Source organism: Passer domesticus, chromosome Z (genome assembly GCF_036417665.1).
Source record: "Passer domesticus isolate bPasDom1 chromosome Z, bPasDom1.hap1, whole genome shotgun sequence".
Taxonomy (NCBI): Eukaryota; Metazoa; Chordata; class Aves; order Passeriformes; family Passeridae; genus Passer; species Passer domesticus.
Genome location: NC_087512.1, coordinates 70185178 through 70201524, shown reverse-complemented (window position 1 = coordinate 70201524; position 16347 = coordinate 70185178). Strand labels below are relative to the sequence as shown.

General features: G+C 41.9%; 1 protein-coding gene across 4 annotated transcripts in view; it reads right to left on the bottom strand.

Moving 5' to 3' along the window:
- ECPAS (Ecm29 proteasome adaptor and scaffold) overlaps positions 1-16347 on the bottom strand; it is a 57968-nt gene that overhangs the window by 3635 nt on the left and 37986 nt on the right. For all 4 annotated transcript variants that reach the window (XM_064403950.1, XM_064403949.1, XM_064403951.1 and 1 more), the window contains exons 30-48: positions 14635-14802; positions 13696-13775; positions 12848-12953; positions 12162-12209; positions 11063-11184; positions 9839-9989; positions 8985-9050; positions 7178-7267; positions 6665-6731; positions 5922-6013; positions 5770-5836; positions 5345-5536; positions 4185-4393; positions 3641-3684; positions 2941-3133; positions 2219-2363; positions 1504-1609; positions 1265-1353; positions 4-75 (exon numbers count right to left, since the gene is read on the bottom strand). In XM_064403950.1, the coding sequence (XP_064260020.1) occupies positions 4-75; positions 1265-1353; positions 1504-1609; positions 2219-2363; positions 2941-3133; positions 3641-3684; positions 4185-4393; positions 5345-5536; positions 5770-5836; positions 5922-6013; positions 6665-6731; positions 7178-7267; positions 8985-9050; positions 9839-9989; positions 11063-11184; positions 12162-12209; positions 12848-12953; positions 13696-13775; positions 14635-14802 (2107 nt within the window). The remainder of the gene's footprint in view (positions 1-3; positions 76-1264; positions 1354-1503; positions 1610-2218; positions 2364-2940; positions 3134-3640; positions 3685-4184; positions 4394-5344; positions 5537-5769; positions 5837-5921; positions 6014-6664; positions 6732-7177; positions 7268-8984; positions 9051-9838; positions 9990-11062; positions 11185-12161; positions 12210-12847; positions 12954-13695; positions 13776-14634; positions 14803-16347) is intronic.

The following is a 16347-nucleotide window of genomic DNA, read 5'->3' as shown; positions in this document are numbered from 1 at the left end:
CACCTTGTAGTCTGGCGAGCAGCAGTTGTATCACAGATAAAGCTTCTGTTCTTATGGATGTGTAGCTTTTGTTTTCTGAAAGATTTAAAGCAAACAAACAAGAAAACCCAAAACCACATTGGGAACCAAATGCATTAACCTTACAAAAAGCTACAAAGCTACCTTACAAAAAGTCACCTCTGATCTCCAGACCACTTTTACTAACACAGCTCACTAAGCTCTTGTTTGTGCTGTCAGTCTGCAGTGCCCTCTTGAACACTAGGCACATTTGAATGGCAGAAAGTTCACAACTGGAGGCTGACAAGTCAACTCAACTTTGTGCATTGCCTCTGCCAGTACCACAGAGCTACTGTTCCTTACGTATTTCAGTAGGGAACAAAATGCTGCCATAGCTGCAAGTGATGGCAGACAACTTCTGTGTGTAACAGAATTTTCTAGTGAGTTGTACTGGTTGGATACCATACAAATGTTAACAAGCAGGATTAAGTGAAGGTACATAAACCCCATGCCACCCATCAAGCACAAGCTTGAGACAAAAAGTTACCTGGTCTCTGACCTAAAATCTTACTAAGGTGAGGACCCTAGTCCTCCTTCTATGAGGACTGATACCTAAAAGAAACTTTCTCCAAAGGGGTCTCTGAATTGGTAGTTAGCACTAAAGTGCTGTCTTTAGGCACATCAGAAACAAGACCACATGCAGGTATGAGATATGGGGCACTGTTACAGTCACAGGACAAGTGGAAACACCAAAGTAATGCAGAGGCCCATGACTGTCAACATGACACCAGCAGCATTTACATATGGGTGCCCTGCTCCAGTAGAGCACAAACTGCCTCTAAGCCTTGGAGCTTCATGTACTGGCTATCTGAGAAATTTGGGGTATCTTTTGGGTACTATAATCTTGGATACATAATGCATATATATCTAAGAAGTCTGAATGGTGGAGCAGAAAAGCTTGTGTTTCATTAAATCAGGAATAGCTTGATTGTGTTCTGAGAGGTTGCACGGTCAGCTGTCTGCCTCTCCCTCCCCTTGCAGAGCTCTCTTGCACCAGAGGAATGCACTTCTCTGTGAACTGCACCCTGCACACTGCTGTTCTGAACACTGCAACTTCACAATAATCACTACAGTGCACGGAACGGCTAAATGTTACCTCTGACAACTGCTGCTTATTCTCCATTTCCTCTACCACACAAATCCCCAGAGGACAATGGCATTAACAAGCAACTCATCATCCATCACAAACCAGGAGAAGTCCATTTACCTAAAGAATGGGTGATAGAGGAACAGGTTTCCAACAGTATTTCTGTCAAAGCCACAGGGTCAGAGTGCTCCTTATCAAACAGCAATAGCCTGTCAAATGCAAAAACAGTCAGGCATCCTGCATCAGTGGGACAGAAGTTTGCTCAACTTCTCCATTAATTCAGTGTCATCAAATTCATAGAACAGTATCAAGCAAGAAAGAGAAGACAAATCACTGAAGCGGACTGCAGAAAGAATTACCCTTGAAAGTAGGCATTCATGGCTTGTAGCACTCCAAGCTGCACTTTCCATGTGCTGAGTTTCAGACGATCACACATTAACTTGCAAAACTCTTGGCGATAGCAACCTACAGGAGAACAAGGACAACAAGGACATCACTGTGTTACCACGTGGAAAGGCAGAAGGAAACACTGGTCTGTCTCCAAAGTGCTCCTCAACAAGTGACATCAAGCCAATCACTGCATATGACCGAGACAACATCCTGTAATGAGTGACCCTGAAAATCTTCACATCAACTCACTCATTACAAATGCTGGCAGACAAAACAGCTGCATTACACACGCCAGCATGCTAATAAAAGCAATCTTTTCCCAACTCTCTCCAGGTATTCCCAATTCTTATACTAGCTTTGATGCAAATGTAAATGTGAGCAGCAGAGTTAGGCTTCTTTTTATTAGACAAGCCACCTCACTCATCCTGCATATCTATAAACTCAGAACATTTTTGTGAAGTGAATTTAAGACAACAGTAAAGATTTTTCCCAAGGATGGCTTATTTTGCATGAAAGCAGTTGGGGCAGCTGTCTCACTGAATACCCTCACAATCTGGCTGCAGTGAGATCCTGCATCTTCTCCGGCACTCTCCTCATTCTGCACGTGATCTCCAGGTCCTTCCCTTCATCTGCTTTTCATTTTAAGAAAACATAGTTTGTTCTGCATGCCATCAGCTGACTTACGCTGTGTCTCCGGGCTCTTCGGCCAGGCTTTGCCCAGAGTCTCGAAGGCACAGATCAGGGACTCCATCTGAACCTCCTTCTCCCTCATGTCCTCATCTTCTTCATCATGCTTTGGAAAAGCTGCTCCCATGCTCTCCAGAGAGTTCTGTGGAAGCCATGAGGGAAGTGTGACTGACAGAAGGATGAGGGCAAGCTAGGCACACACTGCAGTGCAGCTCAGTCTTCCCCTGCAGCCTGCACACACCAGCCCTCACGCCCAGCTCTGGCACTGCCAGCAGCCTGCAAAGGGGCACAGCAGGCTCTGTGGCCTGGCACCCAGACACGTGCCTGTGCTACACCAGTCCCACCCCCAGAGCTGCAAGGCTCTGCTGATATTAAACACAAGCACTCTACACAGCTTTCCAGGAGCCTTTTGCTGCCTGTAGAACAGTCAGGAATGAACTTCTCAAGTGGTTAACAAGGCAGTGGTGGACATCACAGGCAGGACTCTGTCTAAAGAACAGTTGGGCTAATTCAGAATTTGGGCAGCACAGGTAGAACCACCCCAGGGCTCACCAACTGTTCGGTATTCAGCCCCACCAAAGATCTGGCTGAATGTGGGGAATCCCTCATATCATCAGCCCTCTGGGCAGAAGTCTGGCATGCAGCCACCATCACTGGGACTTTCACCACTTGGGTGTTCTGTTTTGAAAGAGAGAAAATTCAAGAAGTTGAACTGTCACCTTCTTTATCATGGGGAAGATGATATCAGCAAGTTCCTGGAACCGGTCTTCCTTTGTGGCCTGGAGCACCCCAGCTGCACAGCGCAGTGCCACCATCTTATACTTCAGGTTTTCTTTACGACATTCTTTCAGGAGAGCCTGGACAACATCTGTGATGGTGGGCTGACCTGGCATTGACTTCTGCAGCTCTGCACTGAAATGCAAGGCACCTGGACATTACCATGTTAATCCCAAAATCCACTGTTCCCACAGAGGAATTAATTCCTGTGTCCAGGCACTTAGTCGCCTACCAGTAATTGTAACACAAGTTACACTGGAGAGCTCTTCCTCTCTTTGTCTGCTCTCCCTGTTTTATTCTCTTATTTTCTCATATGCTTCCAAGGCATTTTCTCCCTCACTACTCTTCTGTCTCTTTCTTCTTTTCCCATTTAAGGTCTCCATCTTCCCCCTTAGTCTCTGCTTTCCTCTTAACAACTGTGGCCTCTCAACATCCTCCTCTTCCTCTCTAAATCAATCATTTACTTCTGCAGGTCTCTCTGAAGCATCACTTGCTCCTCACATACTGATAAGAGATCAGGATGGTAATAACAAACTTTCTATAATTTCCTTAGTAGCCCATATGCAGTAACACTGTACAACAAAAAAACCACCTTTTTGAGATCTCATATCCTGAGGGTACCACCCCAATCAAGCCACTTACCTGCACCCAGAAACAACACTGGCAATGGCCTTTAACAGCTCCTCCTGCAATGACAGAAGAGACATCACTGAGAAGCTAGTGATGGCCACACAGCCAAAACACACAGTCCTGCTGCACAGGGCAAACCTTTTTGTTCTTCTGCAAGGGGCAGTGGGGAAATATGCCTGTGAGACCAGTTCAGAGAAGCAATGTCTCTCTATCTCTTGGCCACTCCTCCTGCAGAGAACTTAACTTTCAATCTGCATGGAATTGGCAGCAAAAAGGGGCCTTGCAGCACCTCTGAGCACATGCTAGTATCCCTCCAGGCTAGAAATGGTGCAGTGGAATTAGTCTAAGTGGGAGACCAACTTCTAAAGCAGTCTGAATTTCACCTACCTATCTTCCCAGTCATTTTTGTATCTGCTAAACACGGGACAAAAGGCAGACTCCCTGCATCAGCATTCTTACTGTGCTGCTCTGCAGCAGAGAACATTGCATTTCCTGGCTTAATGGCTGCACGCTCCTGGTCTCACAGCAAACCATGAGGTGACAATTCCCTCTTTACCTTCCCAGTCCAGGTTCTCCCTGGCAGGCCTTGCAGCAGTGCGGAGAGCACCATTCCCAGATGTGGTGGTACAAGGGAGCCTGTCTGTTTGGCAATTGATGCCATGGCAGCTGCTCCCTGAGCTTTCATCTTCCAGGACTGGGACTGCAGAGCCTTCTGGGTGATGGATATCAACTCCTGCAAATACAATCTGATCCCACCCTGGGTACCTGCATGTCAAATGGAAGAAAACTATAATTTTGCTACAAAACAAACATACCTTTGATCTTACTAAAAAAAAACAAACCCAAAAACAACACAACAAAAACCACCACAAGTGAACAAGACCAGTGCTACCCTGAAAAAAACAAACAAATAGATCTCTTGGAGGTTTTGGCTACGAGATACATCAGAAAGGTCTACTTCAGGCAAAAGCATGTAGAATTCCTCCCAGCCTGGTTGAAGATGGGCTCCTTTCTAGGGGTTCTAAATAAAGTCTGTTGTGTATTTAGACACAGAGCTCATTTCAGTCCTTCCGTAAAGCAGACACTAGATATTGTGTCAGCCTGTTTCTAAGAAATATAATATTAGTTTGGTTTTTTTTTTCTTCCAAGAACATATCATTAGGGAACCTTTTTCAGCTTTCTCAGACTCCAGAAAAATCATCATCTGGTAACTGAGGAACCAAATCTGAAATCTGAAAGAGTCAGCAAGACAATACTATAATGCATCCAGATTTTAATCTATAGAAAGAACTGCACTTCTCTAGCATAGATTAATTCATTGAATCTAAAACCAGAGGTATTACTGCAGAGATCTCCAAAAGAGAGAAAGGGCAAAGCTCCTGTAACTTTGAAGTGTGCAGCACCCCTATAGGCATACAAATGTCCAAAGATGTCTAGTTATCTGCACCATCAGGGCCACATTACAGTGGTATTCAGTGTATCACAATTTCAAAATACTTCTACTGTCCATCCTTGTGATCAATGCCCCTGTAATTATTTTAATAGCCAGAGAAGGCAAACTTCAAACAAGACATCTAGAGCAAGGAATAAAATGGGAACAAGCTTCCCAAATCTCTTACCATGAAAACTCTGTATTTTCAAAATGGAATTCTAGAAAGCATGCTATTTCTTGTCCCATGCTTTCCAGAAAGCTTTACTATTCTTAATGCAACATACCAGGTACATTTTCCTGCCAAACTTCAGTCCACAGAGTAGAATTCTCTCTCTCTCCTTTCTCTTCTTCAGGAACTTCATGCATCCCAAGAAAAGCCAACGGCAGCACTTGCTTGGCATGGTTCTTCAGTACATCTGGGCTGTAGCGTCCCATAGCATGCACAGTTAAAGCACAGCCTGCTCTGTAAACTGGCTCTGAAAGAGCAAAACAAGCACCTTAAGACTGGGAAGCAGGATTATTCTTTTAACTGTTTGGTTTGCCTCTTAGAAAGTAGAGTAATGCACAGTATTGTGTAACATTGTATAGGAATTATTCAGCCAGTGAAACCAAGCATCATAACATAGAAATGTTTCTTTACTAGCTTTTGATGTCACCAGGATGTTTGTCTGCATGTATTCTGTAAGTGAATACCTCAAAAGCAACACACCTTCCTTCTCCATGTACCAGCTGCTGAGTTTGTGCAGCAGCTTCTCAGTGCTACTGTCCCGGGAAGTCTGTAAGAAGGAAGAGACTCAAATTATTCAAACGCTTCAAAGAAAACCACCTATAAAGCAAAATAAAACTTAAAGCCCAGCTTACCCTGACTAGATGCCCCATAGCAAAGGCAAAAGACTTCTGTACCACACTGTTGCGATCAGTCAGGCCACTAAGCAAAGCACTCATAAGTTTGCCTGTTGAAAGAAACTTTTCTTTATCAAAAGCATTATGTTTTATTCCTCTGGCAAGAATTGCAATAGCCTGCATTTCATCAGACTGCCTGAATTTATGCATTTTCCTCACTACATGTATGTGGGGTTAGTGGGGTTATGGAGTCTGTGAGTCACTATGTTTAAACTAGCACTGGTGTTTTGCACACATTGACTGGTAATGTTCCTATAAGCAAGCCCTCCACACTTTCATGCTCTCAGCTTCACTTCTATCTTGCAAGAGAAAGGTGATGTTTTTTTCTATCAGAAGAGACCCAATGAGGCAAAATTGCTGTTCACGGTCCACCCATAGCTTAAGTTGAAAGAAAAAGTGCATACTGACAGTGCTGCCCTAACATAGGCATTGTTAGACTGTTCCAAGAAAAACAAGAAATATTTTTGCCTATTCCTACTCAGTGCTAGTGAATTCCCTCAACTCCTTCCTCTGCCTCTTCCAACTTGGTGGGGTACTCAACCTATTCCAAGCATGCCTAATCTCAAGCAAAAAAGGTAACTTCAAACGGGTCTCTGATAAAAAGAAACATGTAATTATCATTTTTGTGTTAAACTCAAGGGAAGAAACACCACAGCAGCAAAAAGTTCCTTTAAAACCTGACACTAAGAGACAAATCTTACCTGAATAAGGTGTTAAGTCTTGAGGGCACTGTGTGGTTAATGACACAATTACACTGGCACAGCCCCCCTGGAAGATTACAAGGGGAAACAAAGGTAACATAAAACAATATTTGCCACTGGTTATTACTGTTAATAGTTGCTGTGGTGCTGCACTTGTAAGACATGATCTATACCCGCTGATCCCTATTCTCATAATCCAAGAGCAGTAAAAGTAGAAGTAAAAGTTTGCAAAACAAAGGACTAGTCAGCATAGATGATCCTAGATTTCCAGCAATTGAGGACAGCCTTCTGCACTCATGTGTCACAGAGCACAGCAGCCATGTAGCCTAGAGGAGGCTAGGGCAGCACGCCTTCAGTAGACTGATGTAGTGGACTCAGATATCAAATTACTCCAGTATCTATCAACCCAAGCTGTTGCTTTAAAAGACATAGTCAAAGGAACCATATTTACACTGACATTGCTCTATACTCCCTTCTTCATTTCCAAAAGAACTATTTAAACCACAGACATACCTTTGTGCCAAGGCCAACACCACTCTTGATCAGTTCACACAACCGAGGGACCAATTCACTGAGGACAGACACATCCAAATACTGCAAGCTCTAGAGAAAGGCAAGAGACAGGGGGAGAGAGAAAAAAAGTAAAAAAAAAAGAAAAAAAAGAAAGGTAATGATGGTAACTTAAGTTTGTGTATTTCTTGCAGAGGCACTCAGCACTGCTGGCTGGTCCTCAGGTGAATCACAAGAGCTTGCTGCATGATGAGGAGAAGCCCACATGAAGTGGATTCCACCATATACAGATTCTCCTGTCCCACCTCTCTGTTGAGCTGACCTTGCTAAAACTATCGTTTGCTGGAACTGATGTTCTCCTGCACTCCAACTCTTCAGGAAGCCTGAAACTAACACACTTGTGAGAATGAAATGCAAAAGCATCTCATATCTTAGGACCTGTACCTTAGGACAAAACCCAACATTTCCCCCAACTCTCTGAAACCAGGAAGCAACAATATATCCAAAGTAGGGCCAAATATATCCAAAACTGGGCCTCATGTTGCCAGCACTCTATATAACACACTGTTTCCAGAGGGGAGGTCCATTCTCTAGCAAATTCAAGGATCACATACTAAATGAAGGTAACTGAGCTTTCAAAGTCAGATCAACTGTTACTTCCCCCTCCATCACCAGTATGGTGAAGGAAATTATCCATATAATCTCCCAGCCAGCCCCAGAATATAGAAGAGGCTGCTCATAAGCCAGGACATCTTCACAATACTCCAGGGAAGCCATCACTATCTCTCCCCTACCCTACAAAATCCCAGTCAATAATCAGGGCACCACAGCTGTTCCCCCAGGGCTGGCAGGGTAGGGCATGGCCTGGAGGAGGGACAGCAGCAGCTGCTGCAGCCTGCAGGGCTGCTGCAAGTACACTTGTACATGGAGCCTTTCATTCCCAACCGCTTTACACTCTATTTATAGAGACCACTCCATCTGACACCAAAACTCAACTCCACATGTTATGTACAGAAGGGCTTGCTGTTGCTGTTTTTCCAGAAGCCAAGAAAACAATAAATTGCTCTGGTGGCTACAACTCCCCTAAAACTTGCTCAACCCTTACATTCTCTACCTGCCCACATGCCCCTGGCATGCAATGCCTGAGTAGAAAAGAGGTGCCTTTTTTTCAAAAGGGACAGGTTCCTACAGAGGACAAGGAGTTCTGTCAGGACAGATCCTACAGCACAGCATCTGGGCATCAGCAACTCCTCCTCCAGCAGCAGGAAACTCTGGTGCCAAACACCACTTGCAGACAGTGTTTCCAGCATTTTCTCTTAGTACCTCCACCATGAAAGTATGGGCAAGGCCCAGATAGGAATATCTAAGGCACCACAAGACAATGGCTGAACAGTATTTATGCCTTACCAACAATGACTATCATCAACTTAAGGCCCAGGTGAGAAGCTGATTTTGAAGTTGTGGGCTAGAGATATAGAGACATGCTAGCTAACATAACCCAGAATCAGCTGAGGCTCCATCCAAAGAAAAGCACTAGAAGGATGCCCTCTCCATCAAAGCAGACAGGTCTTTAGATGATGAAGCAATCCATCTGACTCCAAATGGAGCCAAAGCTATTCACAACTGATATGACGGGAAAGCAATGGTGGCATGATGAGAAGTCTGTACATGAAAAAGGAAGTGGACACACAGCCACATGGAGATGTGATAAGAAAACAAACCTGAAGAGGTATTCTGTAAAGCTTCCATTTTAATTCCTCTTCTTCTACAACATACCTTACACTGGAACCTTTCTGAAATCAATACTTACCGTGTTAATGGTTTCCATCATAGGAGATGACTTGACAGCACTAAGTCTGGCACTATCCATTGCAGTCTAAAAACAAAACAAAAAAAAACCAACAGGAAAAATCACCAAACAAATCCAAGTGTAAACACAACATGAAAACAGTAGAAAGGGCAACAACATCAGCCATAACTCACTACCTTACATTAAAAGCTATTTCAGATGCATGGAGAAAGCAATTATGCCTACAGACCATGAATGTTTCCCTTTCAGAGGCAGATGGATGTCTTACAGGGAGAGAGAGAGGAAGCGAAAACAAAGGGGGGGAAAAGAGACAAAATCTCACACTGAACTGTTCACAATGTTCACTCCCTTTTCATTTGCAAAGGGATAATCTAACTGAATCATAATGGAATTAGCTAAATTTGTTTCTAATCAATGGGTTTTAATCACTTTTTCAAAAAGGCTGTGATTGCTTAATACAGTTCTTTGACAACAATTAAATAACATGGCACTGACAACATCCACCTCCAGCCCACAGTGCTACAGTACACCTTCCAATTGAAGTTATATGAAGACCTGAAGTTAATCCCTTGGGAAAAACAGCAGTGACATTTAAAAACGGAAGACTAAAATTGCTCCTCACTTTTGGAAACATACAGTGGTCTAGGGAATAAAAATTATTCCAATCCTTCAAAAAAAATCTCCACATTTGTCTAGCCATATTCTGTGACCAAATCTTTTAGCAACTTATTAGCTATTTCTCTTTGCTTTTTAACACCTCTCTACCAAATCTGCTATTTTTGTGTTCACTGAATGAAGATTAAATCTTTGTAATCTTTGCTGTGTTGATACTTCTCCATTACAGCTGCACTTACTTTCTCTTGATCTGTTGCAGAAAGACTCAAATAATTGAGGACTTGAGGCTCCAGCACACTCAAGGATTCCAGCAGGGCTGGGATAAGTTTTGGCGCATGAGGCTTCAGCATAGACCCAGCACTTTTACTTATCTTCACAAGAGTGTTAATGCTGGAAAAAGATCAAAGGGGAGGGCAATAGAGGTACACACAAAATTATCTGTAAAACCTCTCTGATCTACTGTAATCCAGGCACACTAATATAAATCCTCCTTCAAACAAAACCATGTGTATGTAATTTTTGCTTAAACAAAATTACTCCCTTGCTCTGAACTTCCAAGGGATGTTATGTATATTTTGGCCAGAGATTGTTTACTTTGGCCATGCAATCACAATGGGAATGGGCAAAAAGGGAGTACTGCAGACAGATAAGGGAAGAAATAACACACCCACATGTTTTAAACAAGCACTGGCAAAGTCACCCCAAGACATTCATTGTCTCTGCCCAAGAAGACAAGTTACAATAATCTATTCAAACCTTACTAGTCAGTTTCAGACTGATTACATCTCTCATGCTGCATTTTGACAAAGAGGTTTTATATCTTCAGAAGGAATGAAAACAAAGTTCAAGAAATATTATTTTGTTAGAATTCCTAAGAATTATTTTTGTGAAGACCAGCTTCGATTCTGAATTTTCCAGTTTTTCTGTCCCTCAGTCAAAGGAAAGAATAAACAAAGTTATAAATTGACAAGCATAATAAAGTCCCTACACATCAAAGAACACTGAACTGTTACAAGACATAAAATGTATTTGAACAGTGTGACCAAATGCAGTCACATGTGGGATGTGAATTGCCAATATTCACAAGAATTTGTGAAATCAGACATGGCTGTTTGAAGAACCATGGGAATTTTTCCTTGCAACAAGAAGAAATATGCCTGTCCCAAAGGACAGCCTTAGCATGGCACACTGTTTCTGGATCTGCCTGCTATTTGTACAGGGGAAAAAGAACTTCCATCTGGGAACTGAATCTGGGCATTTGCAGAGAGGCCACACACTTCCAAAACACAGGCAGAGTTCATAAGGCTGCTGTTTAAACCCTGAAAAAAGAACTCAGTAGGAAAGTTCTTTAGGGGAGCAACTTGTCACTTCAAACATAAAGAACATTCTGCATCTTAGGTGAATAAGCTTAGTGTCTTTGGTCAAGACTCGACCCCCAGGAACTTACATGGTGCAAAACTAACCTGAGAGATCGGACTTCAGCAACTGTGCTTACTATTCCTTTGTCTAGGAGGCAAGGGAGCAACACAGCTATTGTCTTCTGACCTGCTGCTCCTTTAGAGGGGTCACACATTTTCACACAAACCTGGGGGTGAGAGTGAGATCACGGGTGAGAATCAGTGCTGCAAACATGCACAAACGTTCCCCACAGATTATATTAAAGCACCTTCTTCTTTAGATAGAAGAAGCCAAGAGCAACTAAACAAACTGCTCATGGCCAAGCCCAGGCTCTGTTACATCTTCATCTTCTCTCCACAAGGTAGTTAAGCCAACTAAGTTAAGTCAACTACAATCCACTTCCAGAAAAGACAAATTCACAGCCTAGCAGGCCTTGACCTGAATCTGGATGAACATATGAATCAAACAGCCTCTCAGTTGAAGGACAGCCTATCTCAGCCACAGGGACACAACCATTCCATACAGCAGAGCAGAAGTCACAGATGAGAACAGATTCTGCAATCATAACCTTTCACAACAACATTTGGGAAGAACCAGATCCTTACTTGCAGCATTAAAATGTCACGCACTATGAAGACTGTGATTTCAAACACAGCACTTTAGATCCACTGCCACCCATATGACTTTTTCAGAGGATCACCAAACAAAATATCAAGTGTGTACTACACACAAAAAACCTTGTCAGTAACAGCATCACAGAGAAGTCCAATACACAGTTACTCCGTTTCATACCAGTGACGTACCACCAGGCTTGGTCAATTAGATTTGTCAGTCTTGGTAAACTGTTGAAGTTACAAAAAGTTGACTTAAATTCCACCCCCAAGTAAGCAAAAAAACATCGGAGGAAAAACCCACAGTTTATTATATCCTTCCTTTGCTTGTATGGACCTTAACATCACATTACCCTCAAGCAGCAGGACTTCACTAGCATCATCAAAAGTACACAGGAGTGGTGATGCTTATTAAGATTGTTCTCTAAAGCAGTCTTTCACAACTGGATCTTAGACGAGAGATCCTCTGAGTGAATGTAGTCTATGGTCACTCCTGACATCAAAACCATATATGCCTTGCCTATATGTGCCGATGACAAAATTGTAGTTTTACCTTGCTTAAAGTTTTTAGGGCTAGTTCTGCCGCCTTTCGCACAGTCTCCTAAAAAAAAAGTCACCAATTACTTCTGTTATTTTTATTCTTCTAGAATGATTAATATTAATCAATAAGCATTAACACTAGAACAGACAAGGCTATCTTCACGGTAAATACTTAATATAAAGTAGCAATATCTTTAGAGGAAAGTATTAGAACATAGTTAAAAGAAATTCTGGCTTTGGTCCATCTGAGTATCTGGTGCAATCAATACACTGACAGAGCTGAAACCTGTAAGGACCTAAAGACTCTGATGTCACATATGCAAGTTAAGCATACCACATATCACCACATATCAGTTCAGCACACTAGAAGTCAAAAATAAATGTTTTTATATTCAAAAGTTAAGCAACTACTCAGGAATTCTTTTATTTCAAGGAAAAATCTCAAATCATCTAGAATAAGCACAGCCAGAACAAAACCCAACACTTCAAACATAAAGAGAATTTCCAATGTGAGAAGAAAATTTTACTTTCAAGGAGCACGAATTTCTAGGTCTGCTTGATACTCAAAACTCCAGTAGGAGTTTTGAGTATTAAGCAGACTTAGAAATTCTCTTGTCAGAGAATCTCTCTTTAAACACCTCAGAGCTTGATTACTGTACTGTTTGTTGAAGATTCCTGTTCAGTTCTCAGTTCCATTACCTTAATATCATCTTGCACTCTGAACAGAACTTCCCAGATCTCTGGAAGCTTGTCTAAGACATCATCCAAAGGTCTTCCTCTTAGTAAGTCATTTAGTGCCAGACAACTGTAAACAGGGAATTTTATTTCTTTCACACAGTGTTCTTACTTGATATAGGTGCATATATTCAGATACCCTTATAAATATAAATAAATAGTGAGAACTATTTCAAACTCCTTACTTTTCCCAAACACTAAATCCACTCTGTCACAAGAATGTCTGCTTTGGCAGAGGAAAAAAAAGCTCAGTCGTTCAGGTAAAACCTGAAACAGGTGATAGGAGGTGAAAAGGCTGCTGTGGTGAAAACTGCTACGGCAAAACATTCCAGTGACAAAACTGTTTTAGTCTGCTCTTCTTTAAGCATACAGTAAGAAGAAACCAAAATGGTATGAATTATGGAATTGAAATTAAAATGAAGATTTTCAATACAGCATAGCTACAAACCATTAAAAATAAAAAGCAGTTTATTAAAAATGGCATCCTGCTACCATGCACATAACTGTCAGACTGACAAGGTTTTCTAAGAGAAAGCATTATTTCAGATTCAAGGATAGGCAAGAACTAGTAACCAGAAAACTAATTCTTCAGAAGACGTTCTTTAGTATAAAGCAACATGCAATAAAAAATTTCAGGCAAATAGCTTCAAGATTGTATCATACTTTCAAGGGCAGGCTGCAAGGCTGGGCTGTATCCTGATGAAATGATAAGTCCTCTTTTCCTCCCCAGCCTCTTCAGGTTAACAAGTTTATGATGAACAAGAGAAAAGAACCAAGTCCAAAGACAAACCCAATACTTTTCCCAGCAATACCTGGATTCTCTGATCCTCCAAAGACTGCTGGTTAGGTTACTGATCAAATCCTCAAGAATTTCCTTCATGTACTTATCAACCTACAATTAAAAAAAAAAGGAAAAATCATTAAACAAGTACAGCTGTGCATCCTTGTCCAATACTCTGTAAAAAAAAAAGAGTCCATTTGGACAATACAACCTGCCTTCAGCCACATCAGATGAACTAATGCTTGCCAGTGCTGTGCAAACTTTCTCTGACTGTGCTTTTGAAACACCTTTCTCAGCACTGCTCGAGTGCTTAATATTGTGAAAGATGCAACAAGAAAAGTCCCCTAAGGCCTTTATCAGCTGAACTGTTAAAATGCAACACCATGCATGTATTTACTCAAGAAGCAGTTGTGTTTTGATGAGGAACTAGAATGAATAACTTCACATTAAGATCAGCTTTCCTAGAAGAAAAAAATGCAAATCCAATCCCAAGCCTTGCAGAACCAGAGCAAGGGCATCTTATGAAAATCGCTTATTCCTGAAATACACCTGGGAGGAGGCTCCAAACAGATGGAACAGCCTCCAACCATGAGCTTCCTCCCACTTAAAAACTGAGGAATTATATTTTGGTGGACTTCCTTTAGGAAGGCATCTTAGGCTGTAAGGATTCATGAAAAACTTATCATAAGCAGTGTCAAAGCAACATCAAAGTGGAAAGATCCGTTTTAAGTAAGTCATAAACTTTAACGCTGGCTGCACAAACAAGGTCAGCAAAATCCTTTCACATATGAGAATGCAAAACCTCTGTGCAAGCTCCAACCTCATCCATGAGGTACCTCCTTTTCCAGGGCAGTACCTCACCCCTTTCTGCACTGCCCCTCCTTTCACAAAATGCATCTGTTCCACGAGGATCTCCAATACACTGCTGGCTGGCAGCAAAGCCCCTTGCCACACTTTGCTGGTCACTCACCATCGACTTGTCAGTGACCAACGCGTTCCAAATGCTGGTCATTGCCTGACGAATGCCCAGGTTGGGGTCAAACTGGTAACGGTAGAGCCGGGGAAGAAGCTGGGGCAAAAATGGAGCCAGCTGCTCTCCAGCCTTGGCAGCTATCACATTGAAACCAAAAGCTGCTCCCTGAAATAACAACAAAATAGTATTTGTTGAAACATTGTCCATTCACCCAGTTATTGCTCATGGGCACACCACAGTCAGGGGCGGAGCTGACTGACATGGTTCAGAGTTAGACCAGATCAAAAGGTCTAGAATGGTACTAGAATTAGCCCATCCTCACAGCTACAGTAACACAGTAATCTCACACTCAGCAGACAACATACTACTTCAAAACTTTCTTCCAACCTAAAATGCAAGATACTGATTCATCTCATTTGCAGAAATAGTACTGGTGAATTAAAAGTATGTAGATTTAAATACGTTCTTCCAAAAGAGATTCTTTCCTGGCTAAACTGGTGAGGGTGGGCCACTGCCTCCTTACAACTCTGCTGATTAAGAAAAGTTAGAGTAACTCAGGAACTGAAAAACTAAAAACAAAATAACGCCACCTTATTTCTAAAATCAGAAATTTCTGTGGATTATAATTTTGCATCTGTCCATATTTACTTTAAACTTCAGTATTCTTCTATGACCTTTTCTTTCTCCAACACTGTCAGTTCCACTGTCACTTCTAATACAGTGGAATTGACGCTTGCCTGTGAGGTACCACAAGATTTGGCAGGATAGCCCAAGAAGAAATTACTCAATGAAGGCAGTGCAGTGACTGCCTCTAATGACTGCCTGTTTTCTGACTTGCAGTTTCAAAAGCTGCCACTCAAAACCCCACACTAGGGACTTCAAAGGACAGGATGTGTTGTTTGGGTTAATCTAGAAAACAGCAATAAAGACACATTTTCAGTTAGTACCACTGCCATGAAAAGCAAGAAGTTGCAGAAAGTGTAAAGAAAAGCAAGGCCTCCAAGGCCCTGAACAGCATGCTCTGTTTAGCTCTTGTGGGGGGTTTAGAGCACAGATTTCCAGGTGTTCCCTTCAACTTAAAAGATTTTGCAATTTTTCAAATGCCAAAGCCCAATCCACACCTTCTGAGTGGATTTTCTTGACTCATCTGGGCTGGAGAAATTCCACAAGGGTCCGGAACCTAACTATGCTCCTGTGCTTATGAAGTCACAGTGCTGAGGGAGGTCTTGAGAGGCGCTGAATTGTCAAACTCTGGATGAAAGTTAAAGCTGGGACTTGTTTTTTTGCACTAAGTGGTGTTGTCAGGAACTCAAAACAAGTTCTTCCATGCTTCTGTGAAGCCAGTGAAGAGTCTCGCATATAAGCTCTAAACAGTACACCTAAATCTTCAAACTTATCATGCTCCTTTTTTCACCTGGAAGTGTAACCAACAGTATTTTGGCTTTGCTAAAGCTCCCAGCTGTTTCAAAACATCAAAACTTGAGTTAAAAAGTGATACTTTTTGACAACAGTCCTTTTTAGCAACTTGCTGGTTACTTTTTACTCTGCCTCCTTAAATAAAAAAGATCACTTTTCTTGGCATCCAAAAATTCATCCAGTTTTCAAAACATTATCACTGTTTAATGAACACATTAAGGACTGTCCTTCTAAACACACTTAAAAAAAATAAAAGTATGTCAGATAATTCAGAGGGGAATGTAGGATTATATG